Source organism: Arvicanthis niloticus, chromosome 6 (genome assembly GCF_011762505.2).
Source record: "Arvicanthis niloticus isolate mArvNil1 chromosome 6, mArvNil1.pat.X, whole genome shotgun sequence".
NCBI classification, from domain to species: Eukaryota; Metazoa; Chordata; class Mammalia; order Rodentia; family Muridae; genus Arvicanthis; species Arvicanthis niloticus.
Window position 1 is genome coordinate 34,423,147 of NC_047663.1, and position 14,996 is coordinate 34,438,142.

General features: G+C 49.8%; 1 protein-coding gene across 3 annotated transcripts in view; it reads right to left on the minus strand.

Moving 5' to 3' along the window:
* Nucleotides 1-1,939: 1,939 nt before the first annotated feature.
* Rnf43 (ring finger protein 43) overlaps nt 1,940-14,996 on the minus strand; it is a 70,293-nt gene continuing 57,236 nt past the window's right edge. For all 3 annotated transcript variants that reach the window (XM_076936070.1, XM_076936069.1, XM_034504483.2), the window contains 7 exons: nt 10,038-10,112; nt 9,796-9,927; nt 9,163-9,267; nt 7,750-7,911; nt 7,081-7,183; nt 5,172-6,515; nt 1,940-3,299 (listed from right to left, as the gene is read on the minus strand). In XM_076936070.1, coding sequence (XP_076792185.1) covers nt 3,256-3,299; nt 5,172-6,515; nt 7,081-7,183; nt 7,750-7,911; nt 9,163-9,267; nt 9,796-9,927; nt 10,038-10,112 — 1,965 coding nt within the window. In that variant the 3' untranslated portion in view covers nt 1,940-3,255. The remainder of the gene's footprint in view (nt 3,300-5,171; nt 6,516-7,080; nt 7,184-7,749; nt 7,912-9,162; nt 9,268-9,795; nt 9,928-10,037; nt 10,113-14,996) is intronic.

Below are 14,996 nucleotides of genomic sequence, written 5' to 3' on the forward strand. Positions count from 1 at the left end.
CAGGCACGCTCAGGCCCCTCCCCTCCCCCCTTGGAGAAGATGGTTTCTCCCGCAGGAGCGCTGGGCGGGGCAGCCGACGGCCACCTGAGCCGCGCGCGCCCCCGTCACCTAGACTAGCGAGAGCGAGCGGAAGACGGTGCACTGGGGGTTGTTAGGCCCGTAAAAGCCGGGCAGCAGGGTGCGGTTGGAGCATGCGCAAGAGGCGTGGCGCGGAGCGACTTGCGGAACTTCGCACCACAACGCGGGCCTTTTGATGTAGCCGCCGGGCTGCAGGCCCGGGTTCTCTCCAGAGTCCCGAGGAGAACCTAGATTGTTTTGTCTGCTTATTTTAATTTGTTTGCTTATTTATTGAGACAGTAAATGGTAATTCCTATGGTGGCCTCCGACAGTCTAAGTACCGGACGGTGACCTTGAACTTCTGACCTTCCTGCCTTCACTTTCGGGGTGCTGGGATTATGGGCGCGCACTACCGCGCTTGGGTATTTGACTTTTTTGACACAAGACCGGCTTAGTTCTCCCGGCCCTTGTCTCAGTCCCCGGAATGCTCAGAATACAAGGCCGCCGCTTCACGCTAGGTGGTTTTAAAGCTTGAGGCAATGAGTCTTGCCATTCTTGTTGTCTGCAGGGACAAAAACCCGACGAAGCCCCACCCCTTCTTGTAACTGCGAGAGCGTGATAGGGTTTCTTTGCGGTCCGCAGGAATGCTAGCTTGAGCCACGCCGACGGAGGTGGGGGCCGAGGGGCGGTGGAAACGCGTATTTAATTCCTCCTAAAAGCCTCTCGATTGCGTGCCTGGCTCATAAATTTACGCTTTGTAAAACTCTTGGCACATTTAGACATAATTCCATGAGAACATCTGTAGATTAGGTATCTCACTTCTCATACTCTTTCCTCCACCCCAGCTAGCCAATGTACTGTTTAGGACGCAAAATTCCTTGTCTTCTGAAGTGGCACCCAGACACTATCCTGAGCAAACAATACACAGTGCACGAGGTCTGGTGCAGTGTGAACAGAGCAAAGACTCTTCCCGGACCCTAGGATAATCGTGCCGTTTGCAGGGAACCCCCCCCCCCCCAATGGATACAGAGAAAAGCACCATTTCTCTTGGAGTGTAGGCAAAAGCCTGGTCATTTGTGTTTATCTGAATTGGAGCGCTGGGATATAAATAGTTGCAATCCCTGCTGTTCTGCCTTCCAGCCCTTCTAATTGAAACTGAACTACAGCAAGACTGATTCTTGGCTTCGTCCCAAGATGTTTTCAAATGGGGTCAGTGACTGGGCTTTAGATACTTTGTAGCACTCTTCTCAGTTTGGAATATATTTTCACTGTGCTATTTTACGTAAGTCTTGTATCAACTCTGAAGGAGGGTGATTTTATTTATGGAAAAAGGCACTCATCCTGCTGAGGAGCTGGCTCAGGACCCACCACATAAAAGCTGGGCATGATGGTATGCTACTATAATCATAGTACTGGGGGCCTGAGATAGTCAGATCCCAGGAACTCCAAGCAAGTTCAAGTGAGAGGCCCTTTTTGTTGTTTGATTGTGTAAGCACATATACCAAGGATAAGTACTTGCTTACAATACTGTAAGGTCACAAAGTCAGTCACTGAAGCATCAGAGTCATCGATACAGATAAATTACTGAATCATGGTGAGAACCAGGCATGCTGCTCTCTCTGATCTTTCTGGGGACTTAAAACTACCCTATCCTGACTAGCTTTTGATATCACCAGTAGCATATGAAACCAGAGGGAATAATGGTAAATGCCTATAATCCCAGTAACTGGGATTGGGAAGAGGATCACTCTGAGGTTAGATCTTAGCTGTGCAGTGAACTGGGGGTCAGGCTGGGCCTCAAAAATTCAACAAAAGAAGATAGAGAAGATGGAATTGTTATCCTGAGTGAAAAATCATAATGAAACAAAATCACAAAGCCAGATCATATTTATGGATAAATATATTAGCAAATAAATACATTTTTCAACATAGTGCCTGATTCAAGCATCTTTCTGTCTGGTTCAGATATAAATACCCATGTGGGTGCCTGGATCCCAGTCTCTCCATTGACTCTGAGGAAAGAAGGTTCCCAAGTAGGATCCCATGTCCATTTTGCCCCCACATTCACATTCCGGGCAAGGATACTGCCTGAGGGGCTGACAATGGTCAGGATGCTGGGACCAAGAGCCACAGGAGGCCCATCAGCCCTTGCCCACTTGGTACAAGCTGCCCAGGCCAATGTATTGCTCCAATTCCATTTGCACAGCTTCAGTTGGGGCGTGTATGGCTTATAGGTCACATTTCATCTTCTCTATCTGTGCTCCAAGAACCTCTCAGAGAAGACTCCTGCCCTTGCTCGGCTCTAGCTGTGCTTCCTCTGCCTTCATCTCATCCCCCTTCTTCCCAGATGAAGTTTAGTAGACATCCCTTTCTGCCTGCCTTGGACTTAGAGGCAGAAGAGCTTCAAGGAGCACTAACTTCCCTCCATTCCTGTTCTCTACCTCAGAGGAACTGGGAGTTGCCGGAGTGACAAGGAGTTTGATAATCAAAAGATTGATCCCAGGTCTGCCACAGTCCTCACCTCTGGGACAGAACTCTATTCCTTGGCTCCCCAAAGCCTGCAGGGTAAGACTGGTTTAAGAACAGGAAGGAAGAACTACTCCCTGAGCACCAAGCAGGCAGATGCAGGCTGGATAAGGTACAGAGACCTCTCTTGGGACTGGGGCTCACCTAAACTCCTTGTTCTTTTGTGCAGATAGGAAATGATAGAGCTGAAGGTGCCCCAGTGAAAGGAGGTGAGATGTGGTCATGCACTCAGCTTGTGTGAGCTTGAAGCCTGGAGCAAAGGAGACCCAGCCGGGGAACCCGGCGGGGCTTGAGAAAAGAGCAGCACCTTTAAGACATCTAGATATTCACTCATAGCTTCCTGTCAAAAACTCAGCCTTTCAGAGTCTACCCCACAGATGTGTACTGGATACTGGCTGGTTGTCTAGCTGGACGCAGGACTTTCTGCACTGTAGGTGTGTTCTGCAGACAAGATTGGGAGCTGGGGGCAGGAAATAGCACCTCCCACCAGCCACTGTCACCACTCTTCTTCCAGTGGTCCCAGGAAGTACAGCATAAAGAGATGCTTGCTAAGGTCCTGGCTCCTCCCAGGAGCAGGACCCTGTGCCAGGGAGAACCCTGAGTCATCTGGAACACTCTGGAACTCGAGTTATCTTGGAACTCGCCGTCGGAGCTTCATCTGACCATCTCACATCACACAGCTTGTTCACACAGCTCCTCAAGCTCCTCCTCTGAGCCTGCATGAGAAGAGAGGGGAGAGAAGAAAGAGGTCACCAAGGGTCCAGCTAAAATCCTGCTTCTCCCACCTGTGGAGGCTGTGGCAGGGAAGAGAACCACAGAGAGGGAGAAGCAGGAAATATGTCTGCAAAGCTGAGAGGGGTCCATTGGGAAATGGGAGAGAAAAACAAACCTAGAGAAGTACTCACAGCAACCGCTGTGACTGGTACTTACTATTCATTCATTCACCCGATAAATATTTATTAGGCATTCATTGTGAACTTGGCTTGCTACCACTTGCTGAACAGAATATCCAAAAGAATAGGCTAGCAAAGAAAGCATGCAAGCACATGGCTATTATGTGCGCATGGATATTATGTGCACATGGATATTATGACAGTGAGAGAGAACTAGGGTCCTAAGAGACATATTGAGGGAAGAATGCACATCCGCACAGCAGAGAGGAAAAACTTTCTGACAGTGAGTATGTGCGAGTTGGTTTTACAGAAATGGTAAGAATTGGGTTTATAGGGACAGTGGGACATTCTGGGCGGCAGGAATTATAATTTGTGTTTACCCAACTTGATTAAAGCAGAGGGCAGAGGAAGGGAAGGGTGCTAGATGGGCCTAGATGGTACTGGAGCACTGAAGGTCACATCAGGTTAGATTTCTCCTGCCTGTGGGCATAACAGAGCATTTGATTCTAGATAGTTCACTGAAAGGCTGATAGCCCTGACAGTGGCGTGGAAGGGCAGAGGGAGCTGGGCTGCACAACTCTATAGGACACAACACTAGGTGTGCAGGCCTCTCAACTTCGTGACCCTGTCAGAGGGAAGCTCCTGCTTTCGACCTTCAGGCTATGCTCCCTATGGGCAGGGGCCGTCAGTAGCAGACCTGGGCCATCAGTAGCAGACCTGGGATGATGACAGACCTAACAGAGGCACAGAAAACAATGAGTGTGAGGATCAAGCAAGACGGAAACACTGAATGTAGAGCAAAAGGTGGTCTGATTCTGTCAGCACTGGAAGCAGATGTGACAGAGTCCAAAGGAACCATCAAACACCTGGTCCATGCTCATATCACATGACCGTAGACACTGTGGTCCAACACACACTAACTATGTGCATGCTTGTCTCTCCATGGACTTAGGTTTCCTAGATGGCAAGCTCTATGTCCTCAGAAGCCTGCCTAGGACCTAGCATATAACTAGCATGTAATCAGGAGGAAGAAATGAATGAGAGAATGGATGGATGAATGAATGACAGTAGTTCTCAAGCCCTGCCCGTAGATTTCTAGGATTTGTATTTCAGGATCTCTGGGGTCTTCCTTTGAGGTAAAAGGGTTCTTCTAGCAATGGCTATAGGCAAAGAGGTGTACCATCTCTCAAAGGTGGAGGGACTGGGAGGTAGTGAGTCTTGGAAAGGATGGGTGGTTTACACAGACAGGTGTGCAAAGCTTTGGCTTAGAGCTGAGGATTCACAGAGTTCCCAGGAAAACGTGGCCAGCCTTATTAACAAGAATGCTTGGAAGAGAAGCCTTAGTGGTCCCCTCGCCCCCTCTCCCTCTCTCTTTCATTTGTTGTTGTTGTTTTGTTTTTTAGACAGAGTTTTTCTATGTAGTCCTGGCTGTTTTGGAACTCACTCTGTAGACCAGGCTGGCCTTGAACTCACAGGTCTGCCTTTCTCTGCCTCCCTGGGATTAAGGCATGTGCCAATACTGCCAGGTACCTTTACCAAAACCCCAGGCCCCTGAGAAGCTGAGAACCACCTATGATTTCTGTGCTTCAGGTAAGTGATAATCTCCTCAACCCCTTGGCTCTTTTCACCTGCCCTCCAACATCCAACAAGATTCAGTTTCCTCTTCCCAGAACACCAGCTTCCCTGAACACTCACCAGGCTGGGCTGGCAGCACCTGATAGTGTGAGTAAGGACATCTCCTGTCCTCTGGGTTGTCAAAAGTCCACTTGGAATGTCCCTCTCCAGGTAAGCATGGTCCCAGAGGCTGGCAGGGATTCAGATACAACCACACTGGCTGTGAACTTGAGTAACAGGGGCCTGGGACTTCATGTAGCAGCCTCCTATCCAGGCCTGGAGGTCTGAACATCAATGGAGGAACCTCTGGGGGCCAAGGGTATGCTAGACTGGGGCTGTAGTGGGGGGAAACTGTAGGGCAAGCTGTGTGCACAGTCAAGTCCTGGGGCAGAGAGGTTGGCAGGGGTTCTGAGGGGCCACCCCGCCGTTTTCTCTGTGAGTGTCTGACAGTGAGGCTGGATTTCTGCAAGTTAAAAAGGCTGCAGGGGTTGGGGCTGGGACAGGGGCTAGGGCCGGCAGCTTCTGCTAGGCCAGGGGCTGGCTCTGTAAGGGCCCTGGGCCGTTGTGGGTTGGGGAGCGTTGAAGAAGCTGTGGGGTTGGGTGCCGTGAGCTGAGATGGATCCAGCTGAGTGTGAGAAGCAGCAGACCTGGACAGTGGGACCCCAGTTTCTGGGCCAGGCTTCCTGCCACGCCACTGCAATTGCTTTTTGTAGTGGTGGTGGCGGTGACGGTGATAGTGTATGTGGCTGGAAACCTGGGTCTCCCCCGTAGGTACCACTGAGTCCAGCGAGCGGGGTCGAGAGGTCACACTAGGTCCTTTCCCTTGGGGATCCCCTTCAGGGCTACAGTATACCAAGGGGTCAAAGTCACTGCTCAGGGAACTTCGGAAGGTAGAACTGCTGCCATGGATGCCCTGCAGGCTGATATCCGTGCAGTTGACCACTGAGTCACTGGAAGAGCCGTGACAGGGCCCTGAGCTGGAGTCACTGGCTGGCCCATCTGCCAAGTAACCACTTCGTTCTGTACAGTAGCTTTCTCCAGACCCACTGCTGTCATGAGGCCTGGCTCGTCGTAGGGCCGCTGGGCAAGCTGTGGGATGCTGAGAGGTACATCGGAGGCGATTCAGCCCCCAGCCCTGTGCAGACCGGTGCACAGGTACTGCCAAGTGCTGCTGTTCTTCTGGTACCCGGAGATGTGAAGCCCTGGGAAGGCGCTGATGCCGAGACCCCATACTTGGCTCCTGGGAGGGCAGAAAGGGTCTAGGTCTTGGAGTCCGGGCAACCGAATTCCTAGAAGGGCCCAACAGGTAGGCAGAAGGGAGATGATAGTGGGCATGGCCAGGATGCTGGCGAATGAGGTGGAGTCTTCTGCCTGGTTCCTGGTAAGATGGAGAGGCTCCCAGAGCCTGAGAAAATGAATCTCCCTCTGGGAAAAGAATGGAGAATATGGACATTTGTTTTCACAAGCATAGACTTCATACAGAGAATGAACTCAGAAAGGTGTAGCTACCCATCTGATCCTGTATAGCTTCTGAGCTCAGTTTGGGGAACAAAGGACATCTAATCTAAGCTCCTGCCACCGTTAGCTCTTTCACCCGGGACCACCATGAGCTCGTTTTGTCTCCTTGGCTGGACTAGCACAAGGTTCTTTTTCCTTAAGACGTTGATTTCACTTCCATCTTTCAGAAAATTGCTATACCGATTTTACTAAAATAGGGTCCTTTACGGCCAGAGCATTAGAATAACAAATTTGCAAACAAACCAGATTTAGAAGCAACAGTGCCGTGGAAACATACTCTTTAAGAAAATGAAGATGGCTTCAGTATGGACAACCCTCCCCAACAGACAAGGTGCTCTTGAGCAGTTCGCAGCTGAAGCCTACATGGTGGTAGCCACTTCTCCTCAGCCTCACAAGAGAAACCCTTTCCCACAGGGCAGCTGTGCACTAGATCTGTCTGTACACACAGGGGAGCCCTCAGGTCACCTCCTACCTACGATGTTGAACATGCAGAGGGGGCAAGTTCGATGCTGGTGTAGCCAGGGGTCCACACAGGTTCGATGAAACTCGTGGAGGCAGGAAATGACCCGGAGCTCCTGAAGCAAACAAGAGTGCCCCAACCACAGGTTACAAAGACCTCCCGAACTCCCTCTTGGCCTTCCCTTCCTTCAGTCACCTACTTGCAAAGGAACAGAGAGTAATGGTGGTATGGGCTTTGGTAGCTGGTAGATTTGTGTTAAGCTGCATGACTCTGGGCAAGTTTTTGGTTTTACTTTTTTTAATTTTTTTTTGAGACAGTTTTACATAGTTCTTTTCCTATCACCCCAAGGCTGGATGAGAGTCATGTGCCACAATGCCTGGCTCAAGTTTCTTAACAGTTTCTGCTGTCAGTAAGGATAAGCACCCAATCTATTCTCCAACCTCCTCTGTCATGTGGCTGACGTGAGATAATGTGTTTAAAGCCCCACTGTGGCCCAACACAAGGCTCCCTTCTCAACAATATCACTGCTAGTTCTTAGAAGCTCAGCGAAACGGCCAAATCTTCGAGTGATCTCTGCCTTGGAGGACATGTAGACTCAGATACAGTTGTGATGTAGTCATACCTAGACCTGTCCACCCCTGCCCCAGCTACCTTCCCCATCTCCAGCCCGGCCCACCTCACCTGCCCCTCTGAGAACTCTTCCAGACAGATGGCACACACGGGGGCCGAGCTGCAGCTACTCCCTGAGTCTGGCCACTCGGCTCGAGCCCGTCTACAGCTGGCGTGGTACCTCCTGGTGGCCAGCTGGCTGATGGCCTGGGCTGTCCGCTGCTGAAGAGGATCCTGGGAAGAAGAATAGAGTTCACATTGAAGCAAGAGCTCTGCTTTCCCCTCTCCTGGGCTCAGCTTGGACTCAGTTCCATCACCCCATTAGATCTAACAGCCAAGTGAGTGCCCTGGAGGGTGCATTCCTTCTGAGATCCTGCACCGTTCGTCCTACCAGTTCACTATGTTCCATTAGGCTTTTCTTCCTTTGAGGACACAGGATATTATTACGTGGGGCTGGAGAGATGGCTCAGTGGTTAAGAGCACTGACCGTCCTTCCAAAGGTCCTGAGTTCAATTCTCAGCAACCACATGGTGGCTCACAACTATTTATAATGGGATCTGATGCCCTCTTCTGGTGTATCTGAAGAGAGTGACAGTGTACTCACATCACAAATAAATGATTCTTTTAAAAAGTATTACTATTCTACTCTGTGTAGATGGGTATTTTGTCTGCATGTATGCCTGTGCACCTGGGGCATGCCTAGACACATACCACAGAGGACAGAGGCATGAAAGGGTGTTGGATCCTCTTGAACTGGAGTTAGACAGTAACTCCCATGCTCACCCACTGCTGGTCTGTGTCATATCACTCATTTCTTGATGCAGACTCCCCTGGACTGGTTTAGAAAAGGTTAACCTGTCTCCAGCTTGCTTGTTCCTCTTTGCCACTTCACTGTTGTGTGTAGCAAGCACATGCTAACATCAAAAATATCACACATCTTACTTCCTTTATTGTCTGCTTCCCCTGCCCTTCCAGAATGAAAGCTGATATTTTGTTGGTTTGTTTTGTTTGTTTGTTTTGTTGAGACAGGGTTTCTCTGTGTAGCCCTGGATGTCCCAGAACTTGCTCTGTAGACCAGGCTGGCCCCTAACTCAGAGAGATCCATCTGCCTCTGCCTTGAGTCCTGGGATTAAAGGTGTGTGTGTCACCACCACTACCCTGCTGGATGATAGCTTAAGAGTAGAGGATTTTGTTTTATTTTGTTGTTCGGTCGTTTTTACTCATGGTGCTGTTCCCAACACCTGAAACTGGTATATATTACTCAGTATATATGATGAATAAGTGGGTGGGTGGATGGATGGATGGATGGATGGACAGACGGATAAGAGATGAGGAGAAGCTGCTAAAAGCAACAGAGAGCCTAGAGTGTTTATTTAAATGGAGGTGGTCTCATGATCATAAAGACTCCTGTCTGTCTCACACCCTTCTTTCTCCCTCCACACTTATACCCACACCCACTTCTATTAGGCAACCCACGCTGCTCACCGGTCTGCTATGGTGGGGGCGGCACCTGATGCGCAGCACGGAAGCCAGGATGATCACGAAGATGGTACCCACCACAGTCAGGAGGATCCACGCATCATAATTTGCCTGGGGATGGGTGGGGGAAGCAGAGAAGAAAAGGGTCATACTCTAGAAAGAGCCAGGCCAAGTCGGGAAGAAATATAGGAATAAAGAGAGGGAGCTGTGAGCCGTGGGCCTCCCATCTGAGGGATGAAGAGATGGAAGATGGACTGGGCAGTCCTCCCAGCTTGGGGCTACAGGAAAGCAATCTCTAGATGCAGCTATGAGATGTTATCTGGGAAGCTATGCTTGCAGGCAAAGGAGGAAAGAATCCCTTTGTGAAGTTCGAGCTACTGGCTGGAGAGCACTTGGGGGTCACAGCCTGGGAGCCTGGCAGACAGGCTTCTCTTCTCCATGCTATTAAACCACAGAGCTGAAAACTGCTTTAGGATCCATCAGGCCCAATCTGTTCATCTTGTAGATGATGCTCAGAGAGTGGGAGAAACTCCCCGAGACACAGGGCTAGGGGCTGAAGGTAGACTAGAGGGTTTCCAGGGGGCTGGTGGGTAAAGTGGAGGTGGCTGCACATGCAAGGCTGAGGCCTGAGGTGCTTACCCAAGCTGGGGGCTCCTTCAGCTCAATCCACACATAGGCCTTCCGATTCTTGTACACAAACTCCATCAGCTTCTCGGCATCATTACCCCAGATCAGCACCACGGGTTTAGTCAGCCCTAGGGGCTGCTGCAGCTGCAGAGAACAAAGTCCCAGCAGGGCTGTTGTGACTTCTGCTCCCACCCCAAGAACCCTACCTTCCTCCATCCAGACCCTCCCTGGAACACCCGCCTGTCCCTAGGCACCTGCTCAGCAGCTGATCGATCCTCTGTGATGTCAAAGAGAACTGCGTTGGCTCCTCGCTCGCCAGCCATTCTGGCCTGCAGAAACAGAGCAGAGGCTTGTCCCACCCTGACCACGGAGGCTCGCACATTCATCTCTCCCTAGGACGTGTGCCCTGATCACTCACAAGTACATGTGCAAGGAGTCAGGGAACTCGCGTGTATATGTGCAAAGCGTCAGGGAGCCAGGCATCCCTGGCTGACCCAGTCCACTGCCTTCAAAGAATAGCATTCATTCTTTTGTTTTGAAATGGACCCCTCACCCAGGCTTCACTGGGTACCAAATGGTGGCTTTGGCTCTAGGGTAAGACACAGCCCCTTTTTAGGGACCAAGCAGTGAGAACAAAGGACAGGGAGTGACCAGGAGTTGCAGAAAGGTAGAGATGAAAAGAGAAGAGCAGAGGACCCAACCCTGCCTAGCCAGAGGCAGCTATGAAATGACACCTCCCAGGAGTGAGGCCCAGGCATAGTGCAGAGAGCCTGGGCCACTGTTCTGACCTCCATGGGAGATCTCCCCCGCTCAGTGTGTCACCCCGGGGTGCTCTCTCCCTGCCACCCTCTAGCTTGCCAAGCTCTTTGGTTCCAATTCAGGGCCTTAAAGAGTCCTTGTCCAGTGCTTGATCCCTTTGTACTTTCCCTTAGGATGGCCCGACTGAAGAGGGACTAAAGGGCTGCTCCCACAAGGACACGCCTGTGCACAGGTGCACATGTGCGTTCACCAAGGGCTTCCAGAGCCTATCTGAGGCAGCACAATCTAGCCAGCCATGCAGCAGCAGCAGCAACACAGATAAGAGTCAAAGACAGAACAAGAGGAGGGAACCTGGGGGCCTATGAGGGGGTGAGAGGAGGAAGATAAGAGAAAAGAAGCCACAACCAACTGTCAAGTACAGGCGCTGTGAAGGAGCTGCTCCCAGCCTGGTATCGGATCAGATCTCCCAGACTTCAGGCTCAAAGCCTGCCCTTCTATTGCCATTTCCCTCCCAGGGACCCTGCTGAATCTCTGAGGCCTTTCTGCAGGCAGTGAAGGAGTTAACTCTTCTGCAAGTCACAGTGGCAGGAAGAGGAGCCAGGGCTGGGACTCACTCACACTCCCAGTTCTTTTGATCTAGGCTGCCTTCCCAGGGAGAGCCTGTTGGGGCAGGTCTCCTGCCAGGTAGGCTGGGAACAGCTTTGTCCTCTGCTCTCTGTTCCCTACTCCCCAAGCAGTGGCAGGGGCTAGTGGGCCCCTCAAACTCCCCTGCAGGCAGGGGACAGGGAGAGGGCAGTGAGACACATTTGAGCAGGTGTGTGTGTGTGTGTGTGTGTGTGTGTGTTATTTTGGTTTTGGTTAGGATAAGTTTCTTTTCTCTCTTGCTCCAGTGAGCTGGGCTGGTCCCTCTACAGGGCCTGCCTAGCCTAACTGACACCCATCCCAAGCCCTGAGGAAATTCTCGGACTCCACAATGGACTGGGGAAGAAACTGAGAAACTGCAGCTTCTCAACCACTTCCTCTCAGAAAGGCCAGCCCAGCTGAGCCCCTCCAGACAAATCTTCAGGGCCCTGCAAACAAGGGCTTTCAAGTAGTGCTGAGAGGAGCCCCTGATAGGGGGATCCTACTGATAATTTCAGTCCAGGGATGGGTGAGGAGTGGGAGGTGTACCCTAGCAGTCACAGAATGAGATTCTCGGGGCCTCTAAGCCCAGGTAGCCTGGCTTAGGGACTCCCTTCTTTGGAGATATTCTTACTTCTTTGAAGAATTGGGGTAGGAGCAATGGAAAGCAATTACTGATGAAGTTCAAACACCCTAGCCCATTACAGCCCATAATTATAAAGCTGTAAAAGTGATCAAAGAACCCAGAGAGTTTGCCAACAGGAGAAAATAAACAGGACTTTCTGGCAGTGGGTTCCTGAATCCAGTGTTCTAGCGACAGAAAGCAAGATTTGGGGATACGTATTAGTCCAGCGGGGACTCTCTATAACCCCTGCTCACATGCACCCAAGAGTAGAAGCTACAGAGTGTCTGAGGTGTGGAATCTGGGAGACAGAAAGGATGGGTAAGCTCCTACAACCAGAAACCCAGGCTTAGAAAGACAGCTCAGAGACCTCTCTGGATGCCTTGAGCCAGCAAGCAAGCAAGGCTCCACTAGGACCTAACTCAGGGTGTGCATAGGGGTAGCTGAGGTCCTGTCTCTTGATCCACTAGATAGCTGTTAAATTTTCCTCTGTAGACCACAGTGGCTATTTCTGTACATCATCTGCTTATCCATAATGTAACAGCACCTACAGCTAGGCAGTGGTGGCGCATGCCTTTAATCCCAGCACTTGGGAGGCAGAGGCAGGCGGATTTCTGAGTTCGAGGCCAGCCTGGACTACAGAGTGAGTTCCAGGACAGCCAGGGCTTCACAGAGAAACCCTGTCTCAGAAAACAAAAAACAAAACAAAACAAAACAAAAAACAAAAAACCCAACAAAAAACCCAAAAACAAACAAACAAACAAACAAAACCCAGAGCCTCCTATGCCCGAGGTACTAAGACATTTAAAAGGTCAAGACTCCCCATGTACATAAAACTAAAATGCCCACAACAATATTTTAGACCAGTGGTTCTCAACCTTCCTAATGCTGCAACCCTTTAACACAGTTCCTCATGTTGTGGTGGTCCCCAGCAATAAAATAATTTTGTTGCTGCTTCATGACTAAATTTGCTACTGTTATGAATTGTAATGTAAATATCTGATGTTCAGGCCGGTTTTAGGTGTCCCTTGTGAAAAAGTTATTTGACGCCTCAAAGGGGTTGAAGACCCACAGGTTGAGGACCACTGCCCTGGAGCATCAACAAAAGGGACACGTCTCCCTTCAGAATGCTCTTCAGAATGGTCACAATCTGACACAAATACTTAGCACACAAAACAGATAAGTGCGAAGCAGCTCCCTCTGATGGGGAAATGGCTTTCTTCTACCTGCTTCAGACACCTTCAAGAAACACAGACTTAGCAGAATATTGTGTTGAAAGTTCATTTGGCCAGGGAACTGCTGGGAGGATGCTAGAAGGGATTTCTGCCTCTCCAGAGCTGGGTCAGGCTACAAATATTCAACAGTACCAGTGGCACTCGGCTGCCCTTGAGAGCAAGGACAGAGGGAAGGAGAAGGTGTTTGTTTCTTACTGAGATCTGCCCTACCCAGAGTGCAAATCCCCAAAACCCCGGCTCTGCTCCCACTATTAGCTGTGAGACTTTGGGGCAACGCTTCCTGTTTTCTTTCCTGTAAACTGGGACAATAACGGACCCCGCTGCAGAGAGCTACTGTGATGACTATATTAATTACTCCATGTAAAGTACTTAAACTTATGCCTCGTGTATGCTGTTAATATATCAACTATTGTGTATGGTTTGTGTACGTGAGTTCATTTATTCCTTAAGATTCCCTAAGACAGTCAGGAACCCAAGACTCAGAAGGTCTGTGGACACAAACACTGTGTCCGTGGACATGGTGATGGCTGTGCATGATCCAGAACTTCAGCCTCCACTGTACCTACTTTCTGATCTGTTTTGCCTTAAGGTGAGGTGTCACTATGTAGCCCAGGTTAGCCTCAAACCCCACAGTCCTACTACTGACTTAACATACCTGTATGCTGTGATCATAGGTGCATGCTACCACATCTGGCTTGAGAATACCTTCTCTTAACCACAGGGTGGTGGTCATCTTGGTACCCAGCTACGTGTCTCTGAATCTAATTCCTCCTGTTAGGTAAAAGGCCTATCATGTGCTTGTCCAGCCATGATAGGGGGAGTGGAGCCGAGAGAAAAGCAGACACTAATTCAGGTGCCATAGCAGGAGCAGTCACAAGAACAGAAAGATCAAACAGAATTATGGAGAGGGTTTCAGAGAAGAGAAAGAAAATACTCTAGGAACAGACAGACAGCTTTCATGAACTCCAAGAACACACAAGTGAAGATTGTCCAGTGGTGGGGCACACACTTGGCATGTGCAAGGCTCTGAAATGAATCCCCAGTACCAGAAAAGAACAAACCCAAATGAAACAAAACAAGCCAGCAACAGCTGGTATTGAAGGTGATTGATGTCTGAGACAACAGAATGGCCACTGTCGTCATTTACTGTATGACTGGCACTGAATTATGCATTTGCATCTCTACTGTCCCATTAGATCCCCATAACTAGGGCAGGAGAGATGGCTCAATGGTTAAGAACACGGGGCAGCTATTTCCAGATAACCCAGGTTCAATTCCTAGCACCCCCACATGGTGGCTCACAATCACCTATAACTTCGGTTGCAGAGGATCTGATGCCCTCTTCTGGCCTCCGAGGGTACCAGGCATGCACACCCATGGTACACAGACAAGCATGCAGACAGAACACTAATATCCATAAAAATTAATTAATTAAAAATATCCCAATAGTTATTCATGTAAAAATCCCATTATTACTCATTCCCCTTTCACAGATAAGGGATCAAAGTCCAGTTGAGATGGATGGGCCAGAGTAGATGGTTATACTGGAGGGTAGCTGCTGAGCCACAGGTCAACTGTTCCAGAGCTCCAATCCTTCCAGGGATGGAGCTTGCTTCTCCCCTCCCCCATTTTCCCTCCTCTTTCCCTCCTATTTTACTTATTAATTTTTACAATTTTTTATTTTATATGTATGAGTATGCTGTCATTGACACACCAGAAGAGGGCATCAGATCCCATTACAGATGGCTGTGAGCCACCATGTGGTTGCTGGGAATTGAACTCAGGACCTCTGGAAGAGCAGCCGGTGCTCTTAACTGCTAAGCTATTTCTCTTGTTCCATTATTTATTTTGAGAGGGTCTCATATTTCCTAGGCTAGACTTGAACTTGATAAGTAGTCGAGAATGACCTTAAACTTCTAATCCTCCTGCCTCTACTTCCTGAGTGCTAGGATTATAAGCACATACCACCACACCTG